The following is an 18,575-nucleotide window of genomic DNA, read 5'->3' as shown; positions in this document are numbered from 1 at the left end:
GAATGCTTACAACCAAACAAACCTCGCGCAAATTCGCCCGGGGGATTGGTTTTTCTCAGTGGATCTGAAAGATGCTTACTTTCATATCCAAATGAAATAGCCCAACATCACAGGCCATTCTTGAGATTCGCCTTCAAGGGGCGGGCTTATCAATATATGGTCCTACCGCTGGTCTGTCTCTGCCTCTCTGGCACCCTGTGCATTCACAAAATGCATTTTTATCATTATAGGGTGGTTGTGTACACACACTGCCAACACACATTTATGTTCAAACACCATGTAAAAGTGAATTTTGCAAAAAACCCTTTAAAATGGCAATTTTTTAAATTAGGAATTACATTTCCATTTGTTATTTCTGATATCTGAAATGTATTTCTGATAGCAATAATTAGCAGAGTAATTTCAAATATTTAAAATGGCTTTCTTACTAATCACATTCATGATATCAGAAATTAACATTGTCACTAGTGAAAATCGAATTATTGATATCAAAAATTAACATTTTTACTTGTAGCAATTCAATTGTTGATATCAAGAACAGACATTTGCCCAACCACGTATTTATTGATATAAAAAACTATGTTTTTTTGTTGTTGTTTTTTTACTAGAATTGAATTTCAACTAGTAAGAAATTCGTTCTTGATATCTGATATGATCACCTTAGGCTGCCATTCAAATTCAATTGTTGATATCAAGAATTGATTTCTTACCAGTTGAAATTCCAATCAAGAATTCGTATTTCTGTGAGTGATGATGTCATTGTTGATATTAATCAAGAGTTAACATTTTTACCAGTGGAAAGTAATTCCTGATATCAAAAATTGCATTGCTACAAGTAGAAATCTAATTCCTGATATCAAGAATTATAATTTTTACTAGTGAAAAAAATTAATGGTTGATATCATATTCATATATATCGTGGGAATAAAAAAAAAAGTCTAAACGGCTTGCCATAGTGGTGTGTGCAGTAATAAGATGAGTTGGCGCGGAGGGATACAGTGTAAATGAGGCCAGAGCGCAGCGGCAGCGCATTACTACACCTCTATCCCGCGGTGGGTCAGTCACTCGCTCACTCACAGGAACAGGTCCTACGTTTATCTATACGCCAACACATAAAACACAACCAGCTCTGCCTCTGCAGTTGATTTTACACACATTTACCGGACGGACATTGCTTAACGATGGTGAGTTCAGCCTGACGTTTATGTCGTTTTTTTTTCCTGCTAACGGATTAGCCACTTTAGCATCCTGTCAGAGTGTGACAGCTAATTATGGATTTACTAATTTCGTGTCGTCTTTACCAAATTAAAACGCATTAAGAGTGTTTTAGCTTTACTGAATGTGTAGCTATACGTCAATGTTTTTTATTTAAACAAACTGCTAATTAGCCAGTTAGCTCTATCCAACAGATGCGCATCAACATGTGTGATTATATATAATATAAGAAAACCATATACCAATCAATATGAATTAGGGCAAAAGAGATTTTGGAAAGGGATAAATGAATAAATTAGATCCATTGCGTTTTAGCGCGTTCCCGCTGCTTCTCTTGCGCCAGCTGAAGTCTGTCAATCACATGCGCACCAGTTTCTGTATTAGGTTTCTTGCATATTCTTTAACACAAACTTGCTGTTTTTGTCACATTAGACTCTAATTGTTGCGAATGCATATGTGAAATGAAATGCACAGCATGCACGGTGTCTGTCCACAGCATTGACAGTTTAGTGTATGTTAGATCCATTACCATTGCGAGTTTAGTATGTAAAGCATCATGCGTGTTGAATTCACGCAGTGCTTCTGCTCATCTCGCTGTGTGTGAACAGTGACTGGCTGCTAATTTTACATGGGCTGAGCTCATTGCCTTTAACAGAAGGATAAGTGTGGGCGTGGTGGTGTAAAAATAACCATCAGCGAAAGCATATGCGCTCAAGTTCCTCATTTCTGGAAGAATCTGAATCGGTCTTAGCTTGTTTTGCCTCCATATATTTGCATTGCATGCACGTTCACTAAGTTTAGCAAACGTCCTGGGGATATGAGGCTGTTGCATTTGCATGGGCCAAAGTTGCAACATGTTGGGTAGCTGTTGCACACTGGTTGGTCAAAAAAACTGCAGTTTAGCATCTTGCAGCCCCAAATGGTCATAGCTGTGTAAAGCATAAATATGAATGGAGTGGGCAGTGAGGTTGCATATTGCAGCAGGCTGAACTGCAGTGAAGGATCCTAGTTGTCCCCCTCCCCCTTTCCCCCTGCATTGAACCAAATCATAGCTGGTGCAGCAACACGCTGACACTAAATCTGCAGTGCAGACCAATGGCGGACTTAACCAATAAGCGAGGTAAGCAGCCGCTTGGGGCCCCAGGGAATCAGAGGGCCCAAACAAATACCCATAAGCCTATACATGTATATAATTTTTTTTGTATATTCAGGATGTCATCATTAAAGTTTTAACGTTAGTATTAGGCCTACATCTTCGCGAATGAGGGACCACCCTATCAGGGATTAGTGGACCATTCCATTGGAACCCAAAATTTCGGCAAATAAATTCAGCGATCTAACCCACCCCCTCATTGGAGAAAATCGCTTTGGGCTAGTTAGCATAAGGAGTTTTAAACTCGTCATCTGATTGAATTCTACAGGGATTTCCGGGAGACGTGTGTGTCGCGTTCTTTATCGAAGCGCCTGGAAACAAAGTCGTGATGACGCCAAATCCCCTAATGGAAGAAAAATGTTGTATACGTTGTATAATTTACAGCTGTGACAATAACGCTTATCAGGAACAACTAAATTGGATTTTTAAAAGTAAGTGAAGTTTACGGCATAAACTCTTTAAAATAGGTCCAAGAGTTTTAGACCCCGGTCTGTTATTGTAGGGACTGTTTGTGACGCTGAACAAAAACTGTTCTTGGTTGCTTTATATGTCGGTCGGACGTCCCTTTGGGTGGTCTTTGTCCAACGAAATCTGCTATGGATTTCAGACCTTTTCCCCGTCAATCTGAAGGTCTGGCTACGCGAGCCTAGCTCTGTGTCTCACTAGAAAGCAGGGTTGTCATTGCCTGTGTGCTGTTTTAATCTGTGTTGTGTTTGTCCCACGGAAATCATGTATAATTAAACCAATCAGATAACAACTTTGAAACTCTTAAATAGTTTCTAATTTTCTGTGCCTTATGCATCAGATGCTCAGTCAACAGTCCGTGGGCGGGACTTCTAAGGCTGAAAAAGCTTGGAAAGGGCCATTTAATTAGTTGGTCAAGGCTCAACGATGAGGACTGCCCCAGGACAATTAACGGACGTCACTGAACCAATCGAGCCAATGCCGCATTGCCACAAAAGTTTATCATTTGCATGTGTCGTTGAGCCTTGCCAGTTAAAAAATTCAAGCGCCTGAAGATGCGAAAAAGTTAAATCTGGTACTCATGCACTGTGTGAGAACTTTTTGCATGCACACATCCCAAACACGTGCACAGAAAGCTACTTCTCAGACAGCGCTTGAATACTTAATGGAGTTCTCTTTCATGTCTTGTGCACAAATTCATATGAAATTATGTGAAAATGCCCGTCTTGCTGAGTATCCTAGTAAACAGTCGGTAATGGCTTAAGTGTGCGTAAACAGTCGAGAAAGAAAACTCACCTGTAACACAATATTCGATCTGGACATTAGCTGTTAAAGTGACAGCAGCTTAATAATCCTGCGGCAGTCTATCTTTTTAACAACAAAGGACAGAAAAAAAAATCACTCACTTCTCTTGACCGAATAACTGCTAAATATAATATCTAGATTTAAGTGTAGACTTTGCAGTTTTATTTTACATTTAATTACTTTATTCAATTTCTATACCTGAAAACTACTGTTAGATGGTCACTGTGATTTTGCCAAGACAGACATGTTCCTGGATCAACATTCCTGTAGAAAAACATAATCCTAACCCTATCCCACCACTAAACCTAACCCTACCTATAACCCATCACTAAAATCAGAGGGAAATAATCGGTGAATAAGAATTGTGTAGAAGCACCTAAGTCTTGTTATAAGCTTAAAATTGAAACTAACTGTAAACCCGCCCTTCAAATCTGATTGGTTGATTGGAATGTTGTTCCAGGATCTAGGCACATATTGTACTTGGTGAAATCACAACATTCACTGTTACTGTTAGACCTAACTGAAAATCCTGAGAAGTACTTATCATTTATTTGTTCTTTTGTATTTATTAATGCTATTGCTATTATTTGTTCCTATTTTATTAATGCCTGTTTACTTATCTCTAATAATATTTGAGATTTATATTAGTTCGGCCAGTTGTTTTTGCTTTGGAATCAAAATTGTAATGTAGAATTGAGAAATGTCACTGGCATCTAAAATTTGGTGTCATAACCTTTCATTTACATATTTATTTACATATGTATTACTTTTTGTGGGGTGCTAGTGAAAATTTTTGCAGGGGAAGCAAAAAATTAAACCACTGGCCCAATCCGGCCAGTAGGAAAAATATTTGGCGTTAAGCATTGTGTTAATTGTTCATTTGTAAATTTCGTTTTTTAAATTTGTGAATTCATTTTTCATTATTCTATTTCACATTGAGAAAATACAACATTTACAGATTAAATTACATTAAGATTTGGCATACGGTTAATTGTAGAAAAATGGTTGAGTGTTGTGAGAAAGAGAGAGCAAAATAAGGGTTACAAAGGTGAAATAACTTGTACGTAGTTGGTGTGTTGGGGACCCATGCCTGGAATTGCTTAGGGCCCCAAAACCACTAAAGGCCTCATTATGCTTCTGCGTCAACTCCACGGCGTAGCTACGCCGTCACTCCTACGGCGTCGTGGCCGTTTTATGGTTCTGCGTCAGGTTGAGTTGCATCGCGGTGCATCTGACCAATCACAGCCCTTGTGGTCTGCGTCGCCTCGACGCGTAGTTAAAATTTTTTTGGAGGTGCACGTCGAGCTATGGCAGAGGGGTTCGAGGCGACGCAGAGGGGTCTGCGGGGGTACGCCATCGATTCGACGCAGAAGCATAAAACAGGCTTAAGTCCACCCCTTGTACATTCACTCACATGCTCTTGCTCATCAAATTGGAAAGCAACTCGGAGAGGACTCTTGTTGCATGACAAACATTTGTCCCATCATGCTCCACTTAATCCACAGTAATTGCTGCAGTCATTGAAATTCAGAAATTCAGGCCTGAGAAGCGTTGTGCAGAATATGTTAGCCAACAACATCAGAGACGGCAGCCCACCTGCATCCAAACTAGGCATTTAACCATTCGTGTAGCTGGTCCTGGGGCCATGTCCACCTGAGGTCTGATACGGGCTGCGTCAGAAAGCTGAGGTTTGAGGTTTAACATGTCAACCTTTCTCGCTCGTTGGGAGAATTAACCTATGTCACTCCCTCACCATACACGCCTCAAAGTAGCCGGAGCAACTTTTCTCATCATTTTATTATTTACTCACCCACCCTTGTGTCGGTTCTAATGCAGTATTGCCTTTGTTCCTTTTTGGACCACAAAAGGAGAAATTTAAAAATGTCCCTCTCTTGCTCATTCATATAGTGACCAGCATCAAGCTTTTAAAAAAGATGCAGAAGTATCACAGAATGATCCCGTGCAAGACATTTCATATATTCCAAGTGTGCTCGGTGTATTCGATTGGGGTTGTTGAAAAACAAACCAAAATGTTATGTATTATTTAATGAAAATCCTGATCTTGGCTGTTGGTCTTCTGTGCACAGTGTGCGTTCATGTTCATGAGACTAGTCTATTAGCACAGCAGTTCACCCTCACTCGCCTAGAAAAAGCACACAATTTGTGAGAAATCAAGATTAACACAGAAATTAAAACATGCTCATCATTGAAGAGGTGTGTTCAAGTCATTGCATATGAATTGCGTTTCAATTGTTTTTTTTAATACTTAATAAATTCCAGGACAAAAAAAATAGCATCGTGTCATTAACCCCTATGCCTATTTGAGAACTATAAAGCACCATTTTCACTAACAATTTGACAACATCATGTTGAGCTTTGCATAGGAAGCTCATACGCATCATGTTCAGAAAAGTCTAGTTCCTCTTCTGCTTTTACAGTGCAAAATTTGATTAGAGCCTGTGTGCTCTTGTTATTGGGGTACCATTTATATCAGCTGTTTTCTCATCTCACAAATGGTTAGCCAAATGTATTAAAGCGAAAGTCAATGCCTCATATGTGGATGAGTCAGACCCGTGTCCGCTGTATTCTCATAGATCATTTTACACCCTGTCCATTTTAAGCTCCAAGCTTTATGAATCACCCGTCTTTGAATACAAGGCTTTGAATGGTTCTTCTAATGGCACTTCTCACAAAAGTCACAGCTGAATCACGCCGAGTGAAGCACGTGCACAGATGAATCCTGTCGTCTTTAATAATTGAATAATGAACTCCGTGTCAGAGAGAAGCGCAATCATTTTAAGTGTGTCGCATTCATGACCCCCTAAGTGGCACTGTCTAATTATAACTTCTGTGGATATTTTTAAAAGAGTATTTTTATGCATGTCCTTCATTATACTCATTTAGTCAGAGGTGTGTGTGCACTGCAAAACTGGAGCTTGCCTTGTAGTGATATGACACTGAGCTGATTGACTTTCTCTTTCCCTTCCTCTCTTTTCTAATGCAGGCAGATCAGCTGACCGAGGAACAGATTGCTGGTGAGTGAACTCTGACAATCATCTTCAAAATGGCCCCTAATGCTGTCTTACACGACATCATCAGTACGCACTGATAGCAGAAGACAATCACGTGCCTATAGAAGCTTATATTGCAAAAGATTGTGCTGATAAATGGGATTATAAATATAACTCTGACCTGAAGAACATGTTAAGACGTTGTCCCACTAGCCTACTCCAAGCAACTTGATTAAGAATGGAAGAGGGTTGACAGACTAATTCGCTGCCCTTGATTTTTCTTGAGATTCATTTTCAAGTAATATCAGCTGAACAAACGTCTAGTGCAGTTATTTTCGATCAGGGAGCCGGGACCCACTAGGGGGCCGCAAGATGGCTTAAAATGGTTTAAAAAAAGACAAAGCAAATATTAAATAAGCTAAACGATATAAATCGGCTCAAAAGATATAAACTGACACGCTATTTGTTATTTCAATTTTTATTTCCAACCAGGGTTCCCACGTACTTGGAAAACCTGTATATGTGAGGGAATTTTAAAAGCGCAATTTCTAGACCTGAAAAAAGTCATGGAAATGACTAAGATCTTAAGTCATGAGAATTTCTGTAATTAATATGTATAATTTTCATAAGTTGACAAGCTCTGAAATATGTTAGGTATTGCTATTTGCGAGTAAAAAAATAAAAACGTCTCCTGAAACAACTGGGAAAAAATGTGAATTTACTTGTCATAAAAATAAGAACCATGAAGAAGATGCAGTTCTTGAAACTTTATACTCAAAAACGTATTTAACTTTAAAAAAAGTTAAAAACAAGCAGCTTTGTCATTACAGCAGAAGTACCAGAAATATCCTGTCCTTCGAAACCACTGGTCTAGTGGGATGCTGACCTTACAGTGGTTGCACAGAACTCCTCTAATGTTCATATGTTTAATAGTGTGTAATTTGCAGCTTTAAATCTGTAACTGTGCATAAGTTGTAAGCTGTAACGGAGGATAAGTGGTAAATTCTGTTCTGATTGACTCTTGACCATGCTACTTTCACTCTTTGCAGTATACTGTTGGTAGAATGCAAATTTTCTTTATGCAAGGAGTGCCAAGATGACCTACTTGCCAAAGTGTGCAAAGAGGGTTAGACTTCAAAAATAAAGCTCCTTTGTCATTGCAGTGTACATGTAATGTACTTACCATGTATGTAATTCAAAACAGAGTTCAAGGAGGCGTTCTCACTGTTCGACAAAGATGGCGATGGCACCATTACCACCAAAGAGTTGGGTACAGTCATGCGCTCATTGGGTCAGAACCCCACTGAGGCTGAGCTCCAGGATATGATCAACGAGGTCGACGCTGATGGTAAGACCAGGAACACTTTTGTAACAGTCCTGCTGTTTTTTTCTGTTTGATACGATAAGTGACTTATGTTAGTTCATTAAAGTTATTTGGCTTCTTATGTAGCAGATGCTTTTCATGTACATCAATTTACAATACAATACCCTCCCAGATCAAGGGTGTCCAATCCTGCTCCTGGAGGGCCAGTTCAGCTCCAATCCTAAACAAACTCACCTGAACCAGCTAAACAAGGTCTTCTGGATAATTAGAAACTTCCAGTCCAGTTTGTTGGAGCAGGAATGGACACCCCTGTCCTAGATCAAGCAGATGTTAGGTGTTTTTCTCATGAGGGAAGAGTAGCATTGACAAGGATCGTCATGTGAGGATCGTCTGCGTTTAATGTCAGTTTTAGATATACACTCGCAAACTTCCCTAAATGGTACCCCTTTGAGGGATTTACAATGCCATTTTGAAGTTCCAAATCGACTGTCATCGATTATGTCGTCTTGCCGTTTTAGCCCTAGTTTAGAAGTTGTCAGGCTTCTAGAGCAAGCGCTTCTTCGGAAGATCTCAACATAAGCTTGCCAAAGTTTGCAAAAGTCATGGCATTGGAACTTTAAAAGATATTGAAGAGTATTGCCTGAAGCAGATGCACTGGTGCAAGGATTTGAAGATACATTTTGTTTTCCGTTTAATCTTGTGGTAAATAGCAACAACATGGTACTGTCTGTCCACAGGCAATGGAACTATAGACTTCCCAGAGTTCCTAACCATGATGGCGAGGAAAATGAAGGACACGGACAGTGAAGAGGAAATCCGAGAAGCTTTCAGAGTCTTTGACAAGGTGAGGAAATGTCACCATTAACAGCAGCTGCCATGAAGTTGAAACCAGATTAAGCACTGAACCAATTCGTGAATAGTAATCATTAAGAATCTTAATGAATGTACAAGGTAGATACTTTTGAGCACAAGAACGTGCCAATGTTATGCAGCATCAGGTTTAAGCATGCATGATGACAAGCTGACTAATCATCCAGGAAAACTGTGTAAGCTGCTAGCGTATGAAGCATTACGTAAGGACTGTGCAGGTGTGTTTTCCAGACAGTGGGTTAGATTATTCACCATGTGGGCTCAAGCTGCTTAAGGCCGTTGCCATAAGAGCATGCTTCAAACGGCTTGAGTTGCATTTGGGTTCTCTTGATTGCTTCACATCTGGCTTTGAGCTAGGGATGGGCATTTTGTAGTTGGATACTTGAACACAAAAACAATCAAAGTAAAATAAATTATAACCTAAATTAAATCACATTTTTTCATTTTATGTGTCCTTATTCAGAAGAACAAGTGATGAAAGTTGACTTCTTAAGACTCAGATATACTTCAAGCTAAATTAAAGAACAAATGGGTGTGATGTAATTTCAATCAAGATTTGAGCAAATAAATATTTGTTTCAGTGGTTGGAAAACAGCTCGCTAGCACAATTTCTGTAAAAATTTGCACCGGCTGTAAAACACCTTTGAACTGCCTTTGGTCCGTGACCATTGCGTAATAGGTGGGTGTGGTCTGAGGCTCCACCTTCTTTGACATGGAAATCTTTTCGGGTTCATTTGTTCACTCAGCCCAGTGGTGTCCATTCCTGCTTCTGGAGGGCCACTGTCCTACAGAGTTCAGCACAAACCACAACTAAACACACCTGACCCAGCTAATCAAGGTCTTGCTAAGTATACTAGAAACTTCTCGGCAGGTGTGTTGAGCTTGGAGCTGAACTCTACAGGTCAGTGACTCTCCAGGGCCGAGTTTGGACACCCCTGAGCCGCTCTAAGGCCTTGTCCACACTAATATGTTTTTTTTTTGAAAAATGCATCTTTTACTCTCCGCATTGGTCTTCAGTCCACACTGAGATGGCGGTTTATGAACGAAAACTACGCTTTTTGAAAACTCTTTCCAAAGTGGATAAATTTGAAAACTGCGTTTTAGTGTGGACCGCGAAAACCGAGGTACTTGAAAACGATGACGCATGTTTAGCCATGTGACTCATATTGTGCCGATAGATATTTATGTTTATACCAGGCACAAAGCCCGTTATGTGCTATTCACTTTCACACAGTTTGGTAAAATGTTACTTTGCACACTCTTTATATCACAGTCCTGCAAAGATGAATGAAAATTTATTCGCATTTGCTGTCCTGCGACAAAATATGAGAGCAGTTGGGTTTTAGACCAAACATATGGTGACTGAGTGCGACCTGGACGCACGCATCAGTGAATTGAGAGATATTTCGCTAAATAAAATGATCCTACCAGAAGAATTGCGTGAATTCCGCATATCTCAGTGAGCTCTTATGTGGGTTTAGGCATGTGCAGTAAGGTGAATTTAGCGTTTTCCGACATTTTTGTGCGGACGAGAAACTTTTGGAAAACTCTTTACTCAACTTAAATGTATCCGGATTAATGTAGACGTACCCTGAGACGCTGGTAACCTACATGCATGTAAATAATTAAAGCGCATGTATAAATATATATGCACTTTATATGCTATAGTATGGTTTTTAAATGGGTTTTAATATATTGTGCAGCCTTAGAAAACGTGTGATAATGCGGTTAATGGATTCTCGTTTGTGGAATGCACCACTTACGGTATTTTGCCGGTTACTCTACATGGGTAAATTGCAAGTGAGGATTTTTTAAAATCGAGTACTTGAATTTAATTGAGGAATCGTGACAGCCCTCATTTATAGTACACCACAAAAGAACCTGATGTGTGATTAGGGCTGGGTACTGAGTTCGGTACTTTTTAGGTACCGACCATCGAAACATGTCTTGTTTTTCGGTACCAAGTTTCGGTACCTAAGTGCTTAATCTCGTCAACGTCAGTGAAACAATAAGCATGCAGCATGATTGGCTCTAGCGGAAAGACACTAGTTTACGCGGCTGCCCAGAGACGTTGCTCATCGCAACGTGAGGCTGTAGTGTGTGTGTGTGTGTGTGTGTTTGTGTGTGTGTAAGCGTCCCAACCCAGATAGATAGAAAATATGTGGAAATTATCAAAAGTTTACCTACCTATGCATGCCAGAAGCACGCGTTGCAATATTTTCGACAAGATAATTGCTGCCAGGACCGGCAACATGGTAAATCTGATAAGGCACTTAAAAGCGCATAGATAGCCTACACTTGAGAGTAGAAAGTTTATCCGTCTTCGACTGCAAGAAATGGAGCGCGTAACCAATGAACCGAAATTCAGCGTATAGGATACTTGCCTCACAGACATGAGAAATAGTCCTATATACGGTCAAAATATATCTACTTTTAAATGAAACAATTAGAAATAAATAGTTTGATTACCTAATCCATAGAAGCGCGCGCGCGCATTCACTAGTGCAGGAATGACGAGTCAGCATCGCAATAATCATCTTTGCCACCAACACACTGTAAACACTTGTTCATTAATAAACAATTAAAATATCTCCTTGCTATCGTTTCCCGATGCATCCATAATCATTAGGCTACTTTTGCCATTTGCGGCAAGCTTCATGTGTGCTGAGCGCCAGGCATATATCCTGCACCCCAGTAGCCTATATTTAATTCAATTCACATTTATTTGTAAAGCATTTTTCACAATGCATATCGTTTCAAAGCAGCTTTACAGAAAATGCATGCGTCTAAATTACCATTTAGAGTGATCTGTTATCAGAGGTGACTGTGTGTAATGCATTTCAATTAATTTTCATTCAGTTTCATTGTAAAACAATGCATTAAGTTAAGGCAGAAACAATGAGCTCATTGAAGTAAAGGATACATGTTGTTAAATTATTAGGAAACATAGAAAACTTTAGCATCGGTGCTCTTTTACCGACTCAAAATATGAATGTAAAAAAGTCAACAAACTGAAAAAAATACGTTTTTTTTTAGGTAATGTTATATTGTTAAAACTGGTTTCATAAAAATGGTATCGAAAAAAGTATCGTTCAGGAACCGGTATCGAAACAAAGGTATCGGTATTGGTATCGAAAATTTTGTTACGATACCCAGCCCTATGTGTGATGAGGCATAATATTCTCTTCTCAGGATGGAAACGGCTACATCAGTGCAGCCGAGCTCCGTCACGTCATGACCAATCTGGGCGAGAAGCTGACTGACGAGGAAGTGGACGAGATGATCCGAGAGGCGGATATCGATGGAGACGGTCAAGTCAACTATGAAGGTGAGCAGCTGTGGCGCATGCTCCCATTCAATCAGGAACGTTTTATTGCGTAACCAGAATGACATTTATACAAACTTTATTTAGATGGAGGTTGTTCATGTTCACTGTTGTGTGAATACTTTTTTAAATTAGTTTTCCAGAGAAAGTGTTTTGTCTTGCATTCGCTCTTTACACCTGCATTGAACGTTCAACACATAACTTGTAGAATGTGATGGTGTAATGTAATTCAGTGACAGTACATGGGTGATATATCTAAAAATAGGAAAGACTTGTACCTGATAAAGTCTTGCATTCCTTTTAATATTGCTATTTTGAATGCTTAACCTTAAATATTATACTTCAAGTGCATTTTTACATTATATATACATTATATTTAAAGATTTAGGGTCAGTTAATTTTTTTTTAAAAGAGATTAATCATTTTATTTAGCAAGGACTGAATAATTTGAATCATTTGTAACAATTTAAATGTCTTCACTTAAAAAAAAAAAAAAAAATCATTAAAGAATCCTGAAAAATGTTTCAGGTATACACTAAAATATTAAGCAGCACATCTGTTTTTAACATTGATAATCATAAATGTTTTTGAGCAGCAAATAAGCATATTATGATTTCTTAAGTATCATGTGACATTGAAGACTGGAGTAATGATGCTAAAAATTCAGCTTTGCATCACAGGAATAAATTACATTTTAAAATATATTCACATTGAAAACGGTTATTTTAAATTGTAATCATATTTCACAATATTATTCTGTTTTTGACCAAATAAATGCAGCCTTGGTGAGCAGAAGAGACTTCTTTCAAAAACATTTCAAACATCTTACTGACCCCAAACTTTTTTTGTGTATATATTTATTTAAAAAGAGACATATATATATAAAATATAATATATACTTTTATTTTTTAATCATGTATATATATTTTTAACCAAGGTATTACAGAAACTTGAAGATTAACTTTTCAAATAAAAAAGCAACATAGAAAATGTTTGGATAAAATTTTCTAAAACCATTTACCAGCACATTTTTCATAATAGAAAGGAAAATCCATAAAAAAAATTGTCAGCAGTCAGTGTCAGGAATCATTAATTACTATTATCTCTTTTTCTGTCTCTTTTCGCAGAGTTTGTCCAGATGATGACTGCGAAGTGAAGGATTGTCTTATCCTGTATCTCTCTTTCTCTCTTACATTGCTTGTCCTACTAAGATCACTCTGTCTTTAAAAAGAAAAAAATCTAAAGTTTACTTCAGAGAGTATTAGAATGTCAAATTCTGTGATCTCTTACCAAAAAATTCAAAACAAAATTCAGAAGCAATTTGTGAAATATACTAGCAGAATTGTCCCAGCAGAAGTGAATGGACCAAGCATAACTGCATGAGCCCTTTAGGAGCAAACGTCTCCAGACCTGACAAAAATTTCGAGGACAGAACGTCTCTTTAGTCGCACACGAGTTGAAGTCCATGCCTAGTACGGCAGCGTTTAAAATGCAGAGAACATCTCCTTTCATGAGTGTTCTTTCATAGCTCCAAAATAGAGTAAATAAATATTTTAAAAAAACCTATTATAATAATGCTAAAACATTGTGGTGATTAGTCCAGGGTCACAGTGCTGCCTTCAATACAAACTGAGCGGAAACTTTTGCGTGTGACCCCTGTGGTGAAGTCATGCTTTTGTGTATTGCCTTCTCCTTTTAAAGACTCGGAACGGAACGAAAACTGGATGTTTATGAAGACGTACATATTGTAAAAACCCGACGTCATAGTCATCGTCATACTCAGCGGTTTAATGGCGCCGTACGACTTTAAGAGTGTCTTTATGGGCTGTAAGGCATGTACTTGGTTGACAGTGGTTATCATCAGCTGGTTTAAACCTTTATTTTACTGTGGGTGTCGTCTCTGAAGACTTCAAACTCTGTGGGAGCGTGGAGATGTAAAGTATGTACAGCAGACAGTGACAGAATGACGCAAATAGCATAACTGTAAAAATATATTTACATAGATAATCATAATGCTATCAGTGTTGCTTTATAAATGTACTGTTCTGCAATATTAACGTCTGGTAAACTTTGCATTGCATATTGTTATTTTAGTTAGGTCTGTGACTTTTGTTTGATTCGTGGTCTTGAAATGTGCCATATTACTCGTAAGCCTCAACTTTTTTGCAAGAGATCTTGTAGTCTACTTAAGTATGTTATCAATCTATGAATATACACACACACACACAAATATCTATATATATTTGCACTCTGGTGTAGATTATACATTCAACCACAGAAGAAGAACCTGCTGCTGCTGCTTTCTCCTGCTCTCGTGGGTTTATCACACCTCTTGTTGTCAAGTGCTCAATTTCATTTGCGCTCTGCTTGCGAGACATGTATAAAGGTGAAACTGTCGAACAAGAGTTATTTTGAGGGGTGGATAGACGATGTATTGAATTATGTTGCTTGTAAGACTGGTTACTATGAAGGGCTTGCTATTGGTCTCATAATTGTTTTTTTTTGTTGTATTTTTCTTGCCAAAACATATTACTCCTGTGGAAGAGCTTTACATAGCATATCTTACTCTATTCTGGACCGTCTTGAGAGTTTCATGTTGGCTGGGTTAGAAAATGAGCGACAGGATGGGGAATACTCAACATGTGAAATCTGTATGGATAATATGTGAAATATGTATCAGTGTTTTACAATAAAAAATTAAATGTATATGTTTATGCATACAGTTGTGTGTTTGATGTTCTTGTTGTCTTATGCAACTGTGACTTGTTAGGTTTTGTCATTAGCTCCAAGCTAATCCGCTCACTCACCCGAGAGGTCTCCAGTCAAATCTGACCTATATTTGGGTTTAACTCTAAGGATTGTGCTGGATGGAGCTGTAAATAATCCAGGGTTAAATAGTGAAACATCTCCTTTTGCCGAGTGACTTGCCTTTTTACTGATGTGCTGCGGGCGACACTGCTGCCATGTTCACTCTGCATCTCAAAAGCACCTCATTTGCACTTAAGCTCATTTAAAATATTGAATTGTTAAATGCATAAGTTTTAGACTGCTTGCTTCATAAAGTGTGGATGGAACAAGTCTTGCATATCAAAAGCAGTTGAATCTTTAATATGACATGAGGCCTTGTGCAATATTGGTGTGAATCACTAGATTAGTGGAGTTTTTATTTGTTTTTAAGGAAATTAACCTCATCACAAACAACTGGAAGAGTCATGATGTAAATTCATTGGTTACAATGAGCGGGAACTCTGAAGAACATTCAACTGTTAAATGTTCTGGAATCCTCGAATTTTATGATTTAAATAATAATCATATTGATTACATTTTAAGTTTTCAAAAACTGAGTGCGTTGAATAATGTAATGGATTGGTGGTAGTAAAAAAGATTTAGAACCACTGCACTAGATGTGATTGAGAGTGAAATATACAAGCTGGACAGAGGATGGCGCCGTTGTTTTACCTATTCAATATTTTGCATTTCTCTCCGTGAACAAACATTTACTTGAGAATTTATTAGAGAAAATAACATTGAACTAATCTGACAGATTGAAAAATAAAACCAGGGGCGTCATGCAAGCCAAAATTCTGGATGCACAATCTGAGACGTTGCAATTGATTTCTGACGGGTGATATGGATCATGTTAGGAGGGGTCAGCGGGTTTCTCCCCCTGAAAATTGTTAAATTCTGGCTGCTAAACATACCATTTCAATGCAGTTTGGGAGGGACAGAAATACCTTAACGGAGCTAGCAGCAAAACCCTCCTCTATCTGAGGACTAAGTTAAAGTATCTATTTTGTAAGTTTATGTAAAAGACAGGTTGATGAAAGAACTGTAAGCTCAAATTCAAAAGCTTTTGAAGTCTACTTCATTAAAGCATGTTTACACACACACTTACTGTACACTTAGGCCTACTACACATGATTTTAAAAACAGTACCATTGCAGTTTTTATGTTATGATTTTAAATTGGTATGGGACCTAAGAACGATCTTACATTAAAGGTACATAAAGGTGCTGAGGTCTGACTTTGTGGTGCTCTGAAATTAAGTTATTTTAATATTAATATGTGATGAAGGACTTTGAAAGAAGTTTGACAACTAGTTTACGGTTAGACTAGGCTAGCTATTGATAACGTTACACTGACACACAACTTCAGTTAATGCTCTGAATTCGCAGCTAATATCAAATCCATAACTTTTTGATCAAAATTAAAATTTCCAGGTCAACCATAAATAATCCCACTACCTTTTAACCTCTTAAGTGTCACCGTCCCACAGGTGGGGCGTTTGCCAATATATATTTAAAACAATAATATCTTAGTAAAAACCTAAAGTAATATTGACAAACTATATATCATTTGAAAGCTTAAATACTCTCGTTTTCATATTTGGTGGCTGTTTTTTTTAAATAAATTACAGAGGAGCAGTAATTTATCAATTTGCAACAAGAATATTTCATATTCACTAGGAGTATTTAGGCCTTTATTTTGAAATAGCAATAAAAATGAAAAATTATGAAAGATTGGTAGAAACCTCAGTTTGTTTTCATGCCAAGAGTTCAAAAGATAACAGCAATTCCATTTTATGAGAAAAAAAGGTCTGAAAATGTTTTAAATATAAAGAAAAATATTATGGATTCTTGATTTGTGATGTGGCTGCGAGCTATAACGCACATATGTGGTCTTTTTATGCATTTATTAGAGGTTGAATTCAAATCAAATACAGCCAAACCACCCATACTACTTCTGAATAGGATGTTTACTTGATAAATTGTATGAAAATTATGGAAATACATGGTTCAGATCATTCAAAACATATATGAAAATGGAGGCGCCCTTATATGGGCAGTAATCTGTCTGGTGTTCACCTAGTGAAACAGTTGGGTACTGCGCCCAAATAAAATCTTACTGAAAACTCATTTTTTGAGATATCAACCTAAAATTTGGAACACAACTTGTTCAGATTTTTGGCTTTAATTTTCTTGCAGTTTTAGAGTAAAATATATTGTGTAATATATATATTTTGTTTAAAATATTAATAATTATATTTTTACATTAAATAATTTCATAAACTTAAACTTATATAACTTTTTTCTGTTTCATTTTTAATAATTTATACACTTCTACAATAATCTGGAAAAAAACAAGACCAACCATAGGTCTATATTCCTAAGCATTCTTGAATTACTACCATTTAAGTTTGAATAATGATTTTTATGTCTAGGCGAAAAAAATGGGGGGGAGGGCGAGGGGGGGGGTGACAGTTAAAGGGTATCATCCGATAACTAATTCAATGCCGATTTGTTGCTTTGCCCACTTACCACTTCAAGACCATCTGTAAAACATTGCCAGCTCAACGTGCGAGACGAGTGAGTTGCTTGAACATACACAGCAAAGATTGTAGAGCGCTATGCGCGTAGTGCTCAGTGCTCTAGATTTGATATACACAGACACCATATTAGGAAAAAGGGGCGGGCTGATAATGACCGTATTATTACACATCCAGAAGAATATATTTGAGTCGTTATAGGCTCTGGTAATTATGGAGCATAATAGGAATAAAGTTGTGACAAAAAAATTATCAGGGAGGAAAAATCTGAGGGGGCACGTGCCCCCTCAGTCACTTTGAATGGTGTGACACCACTGAAGAAAACGCTTAAATATTCTGAATTTTTTTTTCTTCCATCTTAATTAAAATTCAGAACTTCAGATAAAGAACTTCAGAGAATGAAAGAAACTCAGATCTGCATTTTTCCCTATTTTTTTATGTTTTTTTTTTTATGCCTTTTGATTTCCCGATTGCTAGCTTAGTTACAACATCACTATAATGGCTTATACTTAGGCTTTAATGCTTGTTCAAGTCTTTACCATAAGTATTAAACTTTAGGAGTGTGAAAATATAGGCCAGTTAATTATTTCTCGGCCTTTTCACGATCTGTTTTGCAGGCTAGATTACCTCAAGTAGGCTATAACAGATAGATATTTGTATAGGCCTATTTGCAGATAGCCTATAACGCAGCACGGTGTAGGTATGGTATATAACTGTTATCTTTAGTAGGCTATAGCCTACACATGGTTTAAAAAAAACGTATCCTGTTATACAGTTGTGAAATCGCATATGTCTGGCAGATAATACATTACTTGAGCAACATTAGCAAGGAAATTGCCGTTAATGAGAAATGCTAAGCTAGTTCACTATCATTCCGGTGGGTAATGGAAAAATAGCTATGACGCCTGTGATGTTAATCTAAAGCACTCCCACTTTGACCTGTGGAAAAAGTTTATGTGTTCCACACAATGTTGAAGCTGACGTGTATTTATTGATCCATGTGCAAATGGAGGATAAAACCGTCTGGTTTCTTTCTTCCTCCCTGGACAGTTCCCCTCCCCTGATATCACACTGTGTCAGTG

The 18,575-nt window shown here is 37.7% G+C and overlaps 1 protein-coding gene across 2 annotated transcripts; it reads left to right on the top strand.

The window, feature by feature from the left end:
* The first annotated feature begins 977 nt into the window (after positions 1–977).
* On the top strand, positions 978–14,885 carry calm3a (calmodulin 3a (phosphorylase kinase, delta)). Of its 2 annotated transcripts, XM_077208979.1 has the most exons (6): positions 978–1,184; positions 6,642–6,672; positions 7,853–7,996; positions 8,710–8,816; positions 12,035–12,170; positions 13,295–14,885. In XM_077208979.1, exons 1-6 carry the CDS (start codon positions 1,182–1,184, stop codon positions 13,321–13,323), a joined length of 450 nt encoding a protein of 149 aa, XP_077065094.1. In that variant the 5' UTR covers positions 978–1,181; the 3' UTR covers positions 13,324–14,885. The 2 variants fall into 2 exon arrangements, with proteins under 2 accessions (XP_077065094.1, XP_077065093.1); XM_077208978.1 differs by lacking the exon at positions 978–1,184 and having other exon boundaries at positions 6,636–6,672.
* The last annotated feature ends 3,690 nt before the right edge of the window (positions 14,886–18,575 follow it).

This window comes from Siphateles boraxobius, unplaced genomic scaffold, assembly GCF_051911475.1.
Source record: "Siphateles boraxobius isolate OS27281-9 unplaced genomic scaffold, OSU_SipBor_1 6, whole genome shotgun sequence".
Taxonomy (NCBI): Eukaryota; Metazoa; Chordata; class Actinopteri; order Cypriniformes; family Leuciscidae; genus Siphateles; species Siphateles boraxobius.
This window is presented reverse-complemented; position numbering and strand designations above follow the sequence as displayed.